Source organism: Phascolarctos cinereus, unplaced genomic scaffold, assembly GCF_003287225.1.
Source record: "Phascolarctos cinereus isolate Bilbo 61053 unplaced genomic scaffold, phaCin_HiC Scaffold_5;HRSCAF=322, whole genome shotgun sequence".
In the NCBI taxonomy this organism is placed as follows: domain Eukaryota; kingdom Metazoa; phylum Chordata; class Mammalia; order Diprotodontia; family Phascolarctidae; genus Phascolarctos; species Phascolarctos cinereus.
Window position 1 is genome coordinate 237,825,545 of NW_027555958.1, and position 16,400 is coordinate 237,841,944.

At 37.7% G+C, this 16,400-nt stretch overlaps 1 protein-coding gene across 2 annotated transcripts in view; it reads left to right on the forward strand.

Annotated features, from left to right (window-relative positions):
- The window catches only part of BTBD9 (BTB domain containing 9), a 516,152-nt gene that overhangs the window by 295,694 nt on the left and 204,058 nt on the right, over positions 1-16,400 (forward strand). For both annotated transcript variants that reach the window (XM_078155391.1, XM_020999576.2), the window contains exon 7: positions 15,513-15,622. In XM_078155391.1, the coding sequence (XP_078011517.1) occupies positions 15,513-15,622 (110 nt within the window). The remainder of the gene's footprint in view (positions 1-15,512; positions 15,623-16,400) is intronic.

Sequence of the window (16,400 nt, forward strand, 5' to 3'; positions counted from 1 at the left end):
CTGGCGTGGTAGAGCTTGTGGCAGCAGTGGAGAGAGAATCCACACAGTTCCAAGGCAGCAAAGAGTGCTTGTGGTCACTCATAGACCAGAGGCCAGGCCAGGAAAGGAACAAACACCTCGCCCTTGATCGTACCACCTTGGAAGAATGGAAATTTTACAAGTCCCTAGATGTATCTCTGAAAACAGCTGCACAAAACCCCCAAAGCTTGGGACGGTACGTTCTCCACACTGGAAGCAGACCCCTAACTTAACAAAGAGTTTAGGATTCAAGGAATTGGCTGGGAACATGAGCAAACTGCGCAAAAAAAAAAAAAGAAGTCAGACCATAGACTCTTTCTTGGGTGACAAAGAAGACAAAAGAAGATGCAGCCAGAAGAAGACAACAAAGTCAAAGCTCCTACATCGAAAGCCTCCAAGAAAAAAATCATAATGCTGTATTTTAATATGAGGCAAGGTATCCAAAAAACACATGTTGCATTCAAGCCCTCATCCTTTCCACTCCCTTCTACTGCGCACTTGAGCCTGAACCCCATAGCCATGTAGGTTGCCATTCAAAATAACATCTTGCTTTTTTCTTTTTTTCTTTCTTTTGGTTCTAACAGAATAACAGATTTCAGCAGCAAAATCTCTCACACCAGTAGAGTTGAAGATTAATAATCCTTCATGCTATTTGAAAACTGTAGTACAGGCTTCTAGACAATATCAATCATATATTTCCAGCTTTAGCAGCTCCTGAGATACTACATTGCACATCACATCCTTCATGCTAATTTTGGCACACAGAGTAGAAACGCATGTCTTCTCTCTGTCCTTTCCTATTGTTTCTATTTCTTTCACTGGTAAGGGAGGATCCTTCTCAGGTTTTCTGTTTGGAATCCTCATTTATTCACAGCCTTTGGGTTCTGGTTAACAACCTTGTATCCAGATCAGTGTATCTTTGCTTGAAATATGTGTAGCAAGCTCATGGATCCCTTAGGTCACAGAATTTAACCATGGTGACAGTATAGATTTCCTGAAGGAAAATTCTGTGAGCCCTGAAGTAGTGGATGACATTTATAAGTGTGAGTTTCTGGGTTTGGGTTTGTTTTTCCAAAATACATTGTATTGTGTTGTCTGAGGAACTGGAACTTTCTTCCAGGGTTCCAATGCTTAGAGATACAGGGGTTTAGAGAGCTTTGTGTGCTATGAAGTATCAGTATTTTCATTATGAAAATCAGCTAATATTTTGTCAACAAGAAACTCGTTCAGCTTGAGGGTCTCTCCCATTCTTTTGTATCTTGTCTTGGTATCCTCAGTACCCAGCATAGTATGTCACGCATAGGAGGTATGTAATAGATGATTGTTGAATTGAATTTCTAATTACTCAGAAGTCTAAAATTAAGGTTCATTATTTCCTTATTTTTCATGCTCTTTTCTCAACCCCCACTAGCCTAACAGATATAGATATGTAAGGGATCTTAGAAATCATAGAGTACAACCTCTTCATCTTACAAATGAGGAAACTGAATCCCAGAGAAGTTAAAAGATGTGTCCAAGTTCACAGTGGTAGTAAGTATCTAAGAGGGGATTTTATCTGGTGTACTCCAACTCCAGATCCAGTGCTTTTTCCACTCTACCACAACTTGTCTATTTTTGCTTTTGCCTGCAATCCTCAGTCTGTTTCTCAGTTCACCTAGGTCAGTCCTTTTCAACAGATTAAATCCATGATACTGAATATTAACAGGACAGAAAGATTTTTAAGATTGTCTGTAGGAAAAGCCAGATTCTTCCTTCTTTCACCTACCTGCACAAACCAAACAAATAACATGATACCAATTCATCGGACCAAAAATAACAAAGAAGCGCACCCATTAAGATTGTGTGTAAAATAGAGAAACTTTTCTTAAGTACTAAGATATTAGGCAGATTTGTGGTTACAGGCCATATTTGATTTTTTTTAAAAAATTCCTTAGACTTCCTAGAGAAGCTCACTCCGTGTTCCTTTTACTAAAAAATTCTTTTGGATTAATTTGTCTGTTTTCTTTTCCTTTTAAATAATATTTTACTTTTTGCAGATTGCACATAAAAACAATTTTTAACGTTCTTTTTTTAAAAATTCTGACTTCCAAATTCTTTCCCTTCCTCCCTTTCCTCTCTACTCCCTGAGCTGGTAAGCAGTTTGATCTAAGTTATACATGTACAATCATGTGAAACATTTCCGTATTAGTCATGTTGTATGTGGGGGGACTATACAGGAACCCTTCCTCCACCCAGGTGGGGAAATATGGAAAAACTTAAAGAAAGTGAAAAGTAGTGTGCTTTGATCTGCATTCAGACTATATCAGTCCTTTCTCTAGAGGTGGCACATGAATCCTTTGAAATTGTCTTGAATTATTGTATTGCTGAGAATAGCTAACTAAGTCAATCACAGTTCTTCATCATACAGTATTGTTGTTACTATGTATAATGTTTTCCTGGGTTTGATCACTTCACTTTGCATCAACTCATGTAAGTCTTTCCAGGTTTTTTCTGAAATTCTCCAGCTTTTCATTTCTTATAGCACAATAGTATTCATCACAATCAGATATCACAGCTTGTTCAGCCATTCCTTAATTAATGGACATCCCCTCAGCTTCCAATTCTTTGCCAAAAGAGCTGCCATAAATACTTTTGTACATATATGTCCTTTCACCCCCCCTCCCTCTTTAAAAAAAAAATCTCTTTGGGATACAGACCTAGTCATGGTATTGATGGATCAAAGGGTATGCACAGTTTTATAGCCCTTTGGGCATCATTCCAAATGGTCTCCAGAATGGTTGAATCAGTTCACAACTCTACCAACAAGGCATTAGTGTCCCAATTTTCCCACTTCCCCTCCAACATTTATCATTTTCCTTTTCTGTCATGTTCACCAGTCTGATGGTGTGAGATAGTACCTCAGAGTAATTTTAATTTGCATTTCTCTACCCAATTGTGATTTAGGGCATTTTTCTTTAACATGACTATAGATAGCTCTGATTTCTTCTTCTGAAAACTGCCTGTTCATATCCTTTGTCCATTTATCAGTTGGGGAATAACTTGTATTCTTATAAATTTGACTCAATTCTCTATATATTAGAGATGTAAGGCCTTTTTCAGTGACACTTGCTATAAACATTTCTTTTTTCCAGCTTTCTGCTTTCTTTCTGATCTTGGCTGTGTTGGTTTTGTTTGTGCAGAACCTTATTAATTTCATATAATTAAAATTATTTTTTTTACATCTTGTAATGCTTCCTATCTCTTATTTGTTCATAAATTCTTCCCTTGTCCATAGGTCTGACAGATAAACTATTTCATGCTACCCTAATATGCCCATAGTATCACCCTTTGTGTCTAAATCATATGCCCATTTTGATCTTATCTTGGTATAAGGTGTGAGTTGTTGGACTCTAAATCTAGTTTCTGCCACACTGTTTTCCACTTTTCCCAGCAGTTTTTTCAAATAATGAGTAATTGACCCAAAAGCTTGGGTCTTTGAGTTTCTCAAACATTGGTTTACTGTGGTCATTTACTACTATGTATTGTGTACCTAATCTATTCCACTGCTCTGGTTACCACTCTATTTCTTAGTCAGTACCAGATTGTTTTGATGATTACTGCATTGTAATGTGGTCTGAGATCTGATATGGCTGGGTATTTGTATATTTTCATAGAAATACATAATCTATTACATTAACTGGGGGAAAATAGCCCAATCATTTTAAAGATAAAACTTTTTTTTTTTAATTCTCAGAATCTTGAGCTGGAAGTTAGTGAAAATATAGAAATATTGAAATTTTAGCAGTTTAGTTTTATTCCTTCAAATACTTTTGTGTTAATTTCAAATGTTTTATTGTGTAATAAAATTAATCCTAGTCCTGTGTAAGAATTTGTTTACATCAGCATAAAACAATAGCAAGAATTATCCTACTCTTATTTTTTAAACATTTCCTTTCTCATGATAAGAAAATATTTTATATTTTTTCATGTTAACCCTCAGTCTTCCATTTCTTTTTCTACAAGGCACTGGAATTTATAATGCTCTCCCTCAAAAAAATACCTAATAATAGGAAAATTAACTGAATAGTAAGAGCAATTTCCAGACTAGTTCCTCTCTCGGCCTTCCATAGTCTGCTTATTAGGCGCTTCACTTGCATTCTACACTGATAAGCAGTATAACTGGCCTCCAACACTTACAACAAAGCCATGATCCTAGGAAGAACTCATAAAACTCTTCTCCTGTGATAACCATATCTATAATTGGAGATTATGCAGCTGAAGGTCCTCAGTGTTTGTCCTTCAGACCTGTTAGTAGTTTGCTAATATAATACTAAGCTAATCAAATCAGCTACCATATCTTTTCGTTCAAGTTAGAAGATCATTTTTATTGTATCCTTGCTCAGTGATATGATCACAGCCTATTCAGGCTTCTTCACCGTGGGCAAGGTTTATCCATTTTCTTTCATATATCCTCCGCAAAGGCTCCATCCTATGTAGCTAAAAACTTTCTAGTAGGTCTTTTTTGCATTTTGTGAATACCAGTTGGAACCCTTAAGATACCCATATATCTGTATGTATTACATATAGCTTTCTTGTGCCCATCTTGTATGGGTGGTCCTTTGGGTCACCTCAGTTTTGATTCTTTGGAAATTATGTCTTTCAGATTAATTAAACACTTATTGAGTGCCTGCTGTGTGTTAGACACTGTCTTAAGGGCTGGGGATACAAAGACAAAAGTGAAATGGTCCCTGTCCTCAAGGAACTTACATTCTGCTGGTGGGAGCATTGTATGCCCTGATAAATAAATACAAAAATATGCAATATACAAAGTAATTGAAGATTCAGAAGAAAGCATTACCAGGAGAACATCTGTGTTTTACAAAAATGGGTTTTTGTGCCAGGGAACAACTTGAGGTCACCAAAAGCTTTGTGTAATTTCTCAGATTCATTAAAGCCTGCTTTCTTCCTGTTCAGTTTTCATCCCAATTCATTCCTCTGTGTTGCCTGTCACAGACATATATATGTGTGTATGTGTGTGTATGTGTGTGTGTGTGTGTGTGTATATAGTGTGTGTATATATGTGTGTGTGTCTGTGCGTGTGTGTGTGTGTGTGTGTGTGTATGTGTGTATGTATACTGACTCACCAACTCCATGGGCAGACTATCTAATAGCATGTGTTATAGTCTGAAAATAGTCATTTTTCATCTATGTTCTTATTACTGTCTGGAATATTAAACCAGCGGTGAACACCACTGGTAACCATACACTTCTTGTTTCACGCCCCCACCTTCTGAACTTAATAATCAGAGCACTGTTGAACATAGTTACATGTGTGGTTATATTTGTTAAGAAATCTTGTCTATCTTAATATGTGCATGAAGAGATTCCCTATTGAAGGTAAAGCTCTATGAAGTCTTACTCCAAAGCTTTATTGTGGTGTAGAGGTATGCAGGGTTCTCAAACACTGTATTAGAAAATCATAAGCGCTGGTACATTTTACCATACTGGAAAAGTTTTGAATATAGTCCCTGGTGACAGACTGAGTCTGCTATCTAAGGGCCAACCTAGCCGTGTTTATAGAGAGGTTCACTACAAGTAGGTTGGCCATGAGGTGAGGAATTCTTTGACCATGGCAACCCATGAAACTGACAAATTTTAAATGGCTCTGTCTTGTGTTACCCCTTTCCATTTGGAATAATAGTAAAGTGATGCTAAGTAAGATGATGCTAAGAATTAATATAGTTTTTAGACAGTCTAGAAAAAAGAAATGAAAATGTATTTATTAAAATACTGCATGAAATCAGTTAATATTTATTAAGTACCTATTACTATGTGATAGGCACTGTGCTAAGCGCTGGAGATACAAAAAGAAATAAAGGACACTCCCTGCCATCAGGAAGCGTAAAATCTAATGAGAGAGACAACATGCAAAACAAATATGTGCAAAACAAGCTATGTAGAGTATAGATAGGAAATAATTGACAGAGAGAAGGCACTGTAATTAAGAGGGAATAAAGGTGGATTTTTAGTTGGGACTTAAAAGAAGCCAGGGGACTTCTGCTTCCGGGAGCCAAAATGGCAGAGTGAAAAGGCAGTGGCTCTCACTCTCCCCTGTCAACCTCTGAAAACCCAGAAAATATCACCCCAGGAAAAAACCCTGGAACAGCTGAACTAGAAGAAAGACAGGGAGCAGCAGTGTAGCAGCCCAGCAAACGGGTCTCCCAGTGCCTCAGCAAAAATAAGGGAGGCAGAACTACAAGGGGCCCCAGGCAGATAAGTACCATGCGGCATTCATCTGAAAGGAGGTGAAGAAAGCAACCTAAAGGCTTCCTAAAGCCTCCTTGCTGATTCCAGCCCAACATGAGGTAAGCTGCCAGAAACCTACAGCCTCCAATTGCCAACATAAGAGGCCCCAGCACACAAAGCCAGTGACCAAGACCTAGGCTCCCAACACAAGAAGCTTGGGTCAGTGCCCTCTGTTCCCCAGCAGGAGAGCTCAATCTCTTTAAAGGCCAGGGAATAAAGAAACACCATGAGTAAAAAGAAATGTACCATAGATTCATATTATGAGAAGAGTGAAGATCAAGACAGAAATTCTGAAGAGGACAACATTGTGAACAAACCCACATCTGCAACAACAAAAGGGAATATGAACTGGTCTGAAGCCCAAAAAGCCTTCTTAGAAGAGCTCAAGAAGGATTTTAATAGTCAAATGAGAGAGGTGGAAGAGTCCTTCAAAAATACAATTGGCCAATTGGAAAAAAAATACACTGAAGAAAACAAGTCCCTAAAAAACACAATTGGCCAATTGAAGAAGGAAGTACAAAAACTAACAGAAGAGTACACTGAAGAAACAAGTCCCTAAAAAACACAATTGGCCAATTGAAGAAGGAAGTACAAAAACTAACAGAAGAAAACAATCTGTTAAAAACTAGAATTGGACAAATGGAAACTAATGTCTCTATGAGAGAGCAAGAATCAGTCAAACAGAAACAAAAAAAAATGAAATAGATGAAAATAAAATACCTCATCAGTAAAACAACGACCTGGAAAATCGATTCAGGAGAGACAATTTAAAAATTATTGGACTACCTGAAAATGATGAAAAAAAGAGCCTGGACAGTATCTTTCAGGAAATCATAAAGGAAAACTGCCCAGAAGTCCTAGAACCAGAAGGGAAAATAACCATAGAAAGAATCCACTGATCACCACCTGAAAGAGATCCCAAATTGACAACACCAAGGAATATAATAGCAAAATTCCAAAATTACCAGATGAAAGAGAAGGTGCTGCAAGCAGCCAGAAAGAAACAATTTAAATATCATGGAACCACAGTCAGGATTACACAGGACCTTGCAGCTTCTACATTAAAAGACCAGGGCATGGAACATGATATTCTGTAAGGCAAAGGAGCTTGGAATGCAGCCAAGGATCAATTACCCAGCAAAAATGAGCATCATTTTTCAAGGGAGGAGATGGATATTCAACGAAATAGGAGACTTCCAAACTTTCCTGATAAAAAGACCAGAGCTCAACAAAAAATTTGATCTTCAAGTACAGGACTCAAGAAGGACATAAAAAGGTAAATGGACAGAAAGATACAATATGTTGTTAATAAGGGGGGCTGTTTAAACCCCTACAAGGGAATATGACACTTGCAACCCTTGAGAACTGTATTGTTATTACACCATGTTAAAGGAGTATACATAAAGAGGGTGGATATTAGTTGACTTTGATGTAATGATAAAAAAAAATCTAATCAAGTGGGTTAAATGGATCCAAATAAGTGGATCAATCTGATCTTAGAAAATGTACTGAGAAAGGAGGAGGCAGACAAGGGTAAATTACATTACAGGAAAAGACACAAAATCCTATTACAGCAGAGGGAAAGAAGGGGGGGGGAGAGCATTGTTTGAACCTTACTCATCAGATTTGGCTCAAGAAGGGCATAACATAATCAGGAATAGAACTCTAACTTGCCCTATAGGCAGTAGGAGGGAAAAGGGGAAAGAAAAGGGAGGGGAGGAAAGAAGGGAGGGAAGAAGCAGTAAGAGTAAAGGGGAAGAAAAGGGAAAGGGATAATAAAAGGGAGGAGGGACTGAAGGAGGCAGTGGTCAAAAGCAAAACACTAGTGAAGGGGGGAAAGGAAAAAGAAAGAAAAGAATAAATGAGGGGGGAAGGATGGAGAAAAAGACACAGATAGTAATCATAACTGTGAATGTGAATGGGATGAACTCTCCCATAAAACGGAAACAGATTGCAGAATGGATTAAAAACCATAATCCTACAATGGGTTGTTTACAGGAAACGCATTTGAAAAAGAGTGACAGGGTAAAGGTAAAAGGCTGGAGCAGAATATATTATGCGTCAGCTGAAGTAAAAGAAGCCAGGGAGATAGGTAGTCTAAATGGAGGAGGGAGGGCATTCCAGGCATGAGGGACAGGCAGAGAGAATACCTGGAACCCAGAGATGGAGTGTCTTGTCCATGCACTATTCAGGAGGCCACTGTCAGTAGATCAGAGTACACCTTGGGGTGTAAGGTATAAGAAGACTGGAAAGGTAGGAGAAGGGTAGGTTATGAAGGACTTTGAATGCTAAACAGAGCATTTTGTATTTGATCCTGGAGGAAACAGGGAGCCAATGGAGTTTACTGATCAGGGGAGGTGTGGAGTGTGTGGCCGAATAGAAGATGGATTGGAGTGGGGAGAGACCTGAGGCAGGCAGACCCTCCAGGAGGCTATTATAATAATCCTGGAATGAAGTAATGAGAGCCTGCACTAGATTGATGGCAGTGTTAGAGGAGAGAAGGAGGTGTATTAGAGATGTAGCAAAGGTGAAATTGACACTGGATGCAAATAAAAAAATAAAACAATCTGCACTCTTAAGGAGCACATATTCTACTACATTCAGTTCTTGGAGGATTTCATCTACAAGGAGATCAAAAGACCCTGGGGTTCTTAGAGTGCAGCAGTAAAGCAGATGTCAATGCATCCTTTTTAATGTCATTTCCATTTCTGATGTTGAATCATCTGATAGTGCCAAGGACTTTTGTGCCAAGAATTTACTTTTTTTGGTCTTTAGTATCTGTCACTGCTGAGGAAGTTGGGACTACAGCACCTACAGAAGCAGTTGCCAGGTCACATCTCCAGAAGGGTTGATTTCCTGAATAATGGCAGCATCCATCTCTGCATAGAGTCAAGACTGGTGTTCTGGAAGACATTGCTACTATCCAGGGTCTTTGAATTCAGAGTCCTTGATTCTCTATCTCCATTCTGGATCTAAGGAAAGTCAGCAGTTAAGATAGTGGTGATATTTTGACCTACTTTGTACTACTGAGGTCTCTCCCTCAGGGTGCGTGGCTGCTTCATCTAGGCTGGATTGCTTTGTCTACCCTTTTGATGATAGTTGGTTGGCAGTTGGTGGTAGTGGTGTTCCAGGCCTTTTCTTTGTAGTCTGTGCTCTCCTAGACGATGGCTTCAGGCACTGGGTTTGAAGCAAGGCAAGTGGTATAACTATTCCCAAGACTCTTTGGATTATCTGCCTATTTGACATTTGGTTGCCAGTTGATATTCCCAGGTACTGTAAATGTGATATCTTTATCAGTGACCAACAAATTGACTTAACTTAGAATTAGACCACATGTGTACTCAATCATAGAATTATAGAATTTTAGAGTTGGAAGAGACCTTAGCAGTCATCTGACCCAACCCTTCCCTGAAAATTTGGTAGTAAAACTACCCTAACATATCCAGTAAGTAGACATTCAGTTTCTATATGAAGATCTCTGGTAAGGAGTTAAATTACTACCTCTTGAAGTAACCAGTTTCAATTTGGGACAGCTCTAAATTATTTAAGAAGCTTTATTGATAACTTCATGATAGAGTTATAGAGGTCTTTTTACCTAGTCATTTACATATTGTTTCCCTCATTAGAATGTAGGCTCCTTGAGGGTAAGGCGCATTTTTTAGTTAGTTTTCTGCTTTTTCAAAAAAGCATCTTCGTTGCTTAGCACAGAGTAATCAGTGCTTAAAAAATGCTTGTTGAATGATGAAATCAGAAGACAAAAGAAAGATGAAACTAAATGTATGGGTTGCATATAAATTCTCCTTAGTCAAAAGGGGAAGGGGGAGGGTGCTTGAAAATTTCATTGTGTCCAAAGGCATCAGGGAAACAGCATTCCATAGGATACTTTAAAATTATCAGATTATAAATTTTAGACCTTAAGGGATTTGGAGGTTGTTTAGGCCAGTTGCCTCATTTTACATATAAAGAAACTGAGGCCCAGTGAGTTCTGGTGACTTGCCCAAAGTTACACAGTTTATGAGTGACAGAGCTGAGAATGAACCACTGACTCCAAATGTAATATTCTCATATCAAGAAGTAGCTTTGCCCTTTTCTTGTCTAAGACCACAACCTCTCTCCATTTTGTCGTCTGGTAGTACTACTTACGATGAGAATAGGAAAAAGGCCACTGTGAAATCATATCATATGCACTGAAAATGTTCTGTTGCACAGGATGAACACTCAGAGAAATCCTTCAAAGAACTTGACAATATCTTCCAAATGAAATCGTCTTAGACTTGGGGTGATGTCTCTGTTGCTCGTGAAAGATAGCAAAAAGTATGATGTAGAAATATGTTTAGATTTGAGAAATGAAAGAAGCCAAAAAACGACTCAGAAGCCTCATGTCTTTTAATTATTAATGCTTTTTTTTCAGAAGAGAGAAGGCATTGAACTTCTGACAGTTAAAAGTACAAATTATTTTTTATAGCAAAATAGCAGATAGAGTTGAGTCATGTAGTGATTTAAATTAGCCATCTTATCCTTGTTACACAAGAAACTGTTTGCTTCTGGAAAACAAGAATCTTTGTCATTTCAGTTGCCTTTCAATTTGGTAGTAAAAGTATACTTGAACATGTTAAAACAGTTCTCAAAGCCAGTATTCATTTAGCATTTAGGCCATCATTTAAGCCAGTAACCACTTTGGGCTGACTTTGGAACAATATTTTGATTCTCTCAATTCCTTTTATGAAAAAACCAAATACTTCAGAGGCACTTTGTAGCTGTTACTAGAGAACAAGTCACTGCTGGAAAAGATTTCCTTAGAAAATAACAAATATTTTCTGTTTTATCATGCTTTTCCTATAGCTTACAACTCCTTTGTCATTGTTTCAATAAATGATTTTCTACTTGCTGCCCTAACAACAAGACCAATAGTTATTCCCATTTCCATACTTTGGGTTTGATAATAACAATAACGAACCCTAGACCATAGGAAAAGACCTGGAGGAGCACAGCATATGACTCTTGGGAAAGAGACTTTGCTTACCATTGAGTATTAATGTACAGTCTTAACTGATGGTGAGCGGTGGGCAAGTAACAAATATTGGCACTTACAGATCCATACCCCAGGTATATAGCGTACCACCTATTTTCCAAGAATATTCTGTATCGGATGTATCTTAAGTACCTCATTTTGACCATAGCAAAGACCTGGTTTCCCTTCTGGGCTCATTATCTGGATACAGTTACTTGATAAAATCTTATCCTGGTGGCCAATCTTAAACTATTTCTGATTTTGACTTTGGTTGTTCTTATTCACACTCATTTAAAATAGACCTCACTGAGTTAAATTTTGTTTTGTATTAATATTTCTACTGAAGAGATTCTAATAGGTAGTCACTTGACTTAGAGTAGGGAATAAAAGGACTTTAATTACCTATATATTTGTTGACTGTAAAGTCTACAAACTGGAGACTACTGAGGCATTAAGTTCTGCAGGTGTATTACTACCTTTCTTCAACCATTTCTCTTCTCCCCCTCTCCCCCCAGGATTCTTTACATTAAACGTATGTCATATTATTTCTTGAGGATGAAAGCTTCCTAAATGCTAGAGAAGATGGAGACATGGGTTAGGAACTTCTGCCTTCCAAGGGTAAACCAAATAACACGGAATGAAATGATGGCACTGCTTAGAATGTAAGCTCCTTGAGGGCAGGGACTGCCTTTCTTTCTACTTGTATTTGTATCTGTAGCACTTAGTAAAATACTTGGCACCTGGTAAGCACTTAATAGATGCTTACTGACTGACTATTATCATTCTCATGTAACAAGCAAAAGAAAAAAAATAATAAATTGAGGGTAGTGTTTTCTGTTTCTTTAGACTGAAGAACAGCTTTCAGTCTCAGTAAAACCAACTCCCTTCCTGTGTGTTGCCAAGGGTTCCAACCTCTCATAAAGGAAAGGTTCCTAGGAACTTCCGTAATTAAACAACCCCTTCTCATACTGTATTTGAAATTCAGCTTTCATGGGAGAACAGAAAATGGCCTAGAGTTGTCAAAAGGGAAAGCAAAGGCAGGGTTGAAAACAGACTGTTGCACAGGGCTTCCTGCCTGCAGCATCCATCCTCATCAGAAATGGCCAATCTGTTGCATATCTGCCTTCCTCAGCACTGTTTAAGTTTTAATTATCTTCCAACTGGCTGAGCTGGTGTAGAGGGCCTTAGAGAGAACAAAGAATGTCTGTTATATTTTTCCAGCAGTGTCCCTCTACAGTCTTGATAAAGCCAACTGCCAGCAATGCTCCTATTATCAGTTTAAATCTGAGGCTAGCTATACATTTGAGAACTGATGTTGAAAATAAAAAAGGAAAGGAAAATAAAATCTTAAGCTTTAGCTTTTATTCAGAAATACATATATGAAAGGAAATGTGTGTTATCTGCTTTCATTGTTTAGGTTGTACCCAGACCCAGAATGATTTTTTTCAAGGCAAGAGAAAGAAATAAATGCCGCAAAACCTTTAATAACTTACATCTTTGAGCTACCACATTATATATTGGGAGTATTCCAAACCAGACAATCTCTGATTTGACTCCATCAGGGAGTATTATAGTTTGAATTTTAGTAGAGAAAACGGTCCCGACAATCTGGGAGGGGTAGGGAGGAAAAAAGGTGGGGGGAAGGCACAGCCTTAGTCAATCTTTCCATGATATTTTTGTAAACTATACAGCAAGCTTATAGGGACATAGAGATTATTACAGAACTGGAGTAATTAAACTTGTTAAGGGTGTTATATTTAACAGGCTAATCAAGAAGTGTGATCTACAGTAGTAAATTGCTAATTTGACCTCAGGATTATGCATTAGAGATGACATATTCTACTTTATATAGCACTTTAAAAAATCTAATGATGTCCCAGAGTGCTTTACCAACTACATATATCTGTTATTGTGTTTGCCATAATCAGCTTTAGGGTTGTAAAGTAAGTCATTTTGGCAAACATTTTCCTTTTTAACTGATATTTTCCATTCCCAGGTTAGCTGGTTATTGTCAAGGAAAAAATTGACCTATCTTTTCAACATGGAAAGGCTGGTTCAGTATTGTGTGAAAAAAAGGCAGAGGAGCACTGGGGAGAGATCTGGATGTCAGCACAGGAATATTTTAATAAGAAACTGAGAGGGAACTTCTAGATCCTGTAAGGTCATGTAGACCTTAGACATAGCAATCTTTTTTCTGTGGTAGAGACCTAAAACCCAGAAAATTTCCATGTGGGGCACCAGCCCCCAAATAGCTTTATATGAAGAGTCTCTACTTGGTTCATCCAGCATTGCTGGGAAAGTGCTCTGATCTAATTCCACCAAACCTCTCCCCTGACTATGTATGGGTTGCTGAGAGCGGCACTTCCACACTTTGTCCCTGCTAGATACAGTTGAAAATTTGATGATGGTCGAGTTGCTGTGGGTTGAGGGAAATTTACAAAATTAGATTCTGACCAAGGTGCCAAGTTTAACACCCCTTCCCTTCCAGAAAGCTGCCAACAGGGTTGTTGCAGCCAGTGATGGTTGAAATCCTGTACTGCTTAGACCTTTCAAAACTCAGCAAAATAAAACCCCCCAGACCCAGTTAAATCAGCATAGCTGCTTTGTCTCCTCCTTGAAGGCAACAGCGCTGATTAAGGCTGACCTCCTCTTTAGCCATAGGGGTCTGGTCAGACAGCGAGATCCAGCAGCTGCTTTTGACTGTCTTTGGAAAGAGTGGTGTCTCCCTGCTGTGTGCATTTTTCCTCAAAGCTGTATGTCTAAGAAATAACATTTATATTGGTTTTGATGATGAGTGATCAACTCATGTTGAGAAGCAGATGGCTAAATGAAGTGCACAGGGAATGCCCCAAGATTCAAGCTAGAAGGGGGAGGTGGGGTGGAGGAAAGAGGAAATGAAATAGCCCATAGTATAAAATCCAGAATAAGTCTACTTAGAGCTTTAAAAAAAACCAGCATTTATATTATAAAGTTAACTTGGAATAATGAAAAATGAGAAAATCACTGACTTAGTGAACAGTATTAACTTGGAAATAAAATTTTCAGCTAAATGGAACCTTGTTTTTATACAGCAGAGGATTTTACAAAAAAAAATATCCATTCTTCCATCTCTTCATTGAAATCTGTTCCTTTATAATGCACCTTCCTTCGTTGTGGATACTAGATAATTTGAGAGAGAATTATCAGTTAATCAAGTTATTTTCCCTCAATTTAAAAAAAAATTTAAAAAGACTTGTGTCTTGTACTCCATGTGGGATTGTGTAGCACTCATAAGAGTGAATTTGTCTGTTCGTTAACCTGTGAACCATCTTGTCCCTTTGGAAAGTGAAGGAAACAGGCTGATCTAAGGTTAATGCTTGTTTGTCAAAGGTGAAGCCTCCAGGGTAATACAAAGGGTGAAGAGGCTACTATGTTCAAGAGCTGTTCAATGAGACTCTGCAGATGCCCGTTCTGTGCAGCAGAGAGGGAAGTCCAAAGAAAAGGATGGATATTGCAAAGCCTAGACTAGATTTGATAACCATTTCTTGTAGTCAGGAAAGGGTTTCAGCAGGAATGAAGTTGGTGTTTGATGTGAGTATAAGGAGTTAATTTACCAATAAAGATTTAAAAACAAAATTAAGACAAGGAAATATGTGGTTAGTTTGAGGCTTTTAGGTTTAATTTTGCTTTTCTTTTAAATAAGAAAACACCATTGATTTATTGTTTATCTTCAGTTAGTAGGATACTTCATTTTGTTTGAAAATACATGACTTGGTTGATGGAGGGGTGGGGAAAGGTATGTTTATGTCTGTGTTTGTTGGAGAATTGGAGGCATTCTTACCACAAGTGGAGTTAAGAAATTATTTATAATTTTCAACTGCAAATGTCTTCTAGACATGTAATTTTACCTGACATTCCAAGGTTGAACTAGACAGGAACTTTTGGTTTTCTAGATATATCAAATTCAAGTTCTACGTAATTGTCAGGAAAGTGGCATTTCTTTAATTTGCTGTAATTCTTTTTGGTTCACTTGGAGCCAAGCCCTTTGAAAGCAAGTATGAGGTCTGAAATCAAGTACATGGTCTCCTTTACTCTTTTTCCCTTGTACATAATTGTTTGCTATGATATGTTTACCAAGTATATCTTATTCAGTTATCTTTAGATTGGTGGTGATAACTCACTGTTGTAAACACATTTCTTTTTCTTGCTTTTCCTTCAGGTATGTTCGAATAGTTGGGACACACAACACAGTGAACAAAGTTTTCCACCTTGTGGCTTTTGAATGTATGTTTACAAACAAAACCTTTACTCTTGAGAAGGGTCTGATAGGTAAGTGGTGCATCTACATTTTGCTTTTTTTCTTTTTTTTCAAATATGTAAAATTATTGCTTTAACTCTTCCTAACTAACCTTTTTTTAAAAGTAGTTTTGAAGTAGTACCCAGGTACTCAAAAAAGAAATTTCTGTAGTCAGTTCTGTTGTTATGTGACTGAGTGTCTTGAGAGTTTAGTAGTATAAGTAATCATAATAATAATTGTTACAATTATTCCGATAATCTTTTACAACAAAGAAATTCCTGTATTATACTAGCAAATGAGGGTTTAATTTACTGATTTGTCATTTATCTGTATTTGCTGTGAATAGGTTAACTTTCATACATTAATGAACCCCTTGATGATAGATTTTTCTCTATTTCATTATAAGTAAAGCTAAGAAGGAATTTTTTTTGTAGAATTAATCAAGTTGTTCATCTCTTCTCAAGCTACTTAGGACATGATGCAGTTTGGGTAGATAGATAGATAGATAGATAGATAGATAGATAGATAGATAGATAGATAGATAGATAAAGTTTAATGACTGAGTAAGCTGCTGCCTGTCTCATTCCTTGACACATTGCCTCTTTTGCTAGGGGAGCCTAAGTTTTGGGAGTTATACGCAGTCCATATTGGTCTTTGTCATTCCAAAGGTGTCTTTTCCCATCCAAACTGGCCCCTCTGTAACTCTCCCTACCATGCAGTCATCTTAACACCAGATTACAATTAGGACTCCAAATGTGCTGCTTTTAGGTTAGCTCCTTTGAAAATAACCCATCCCTTTCCACTATTTTC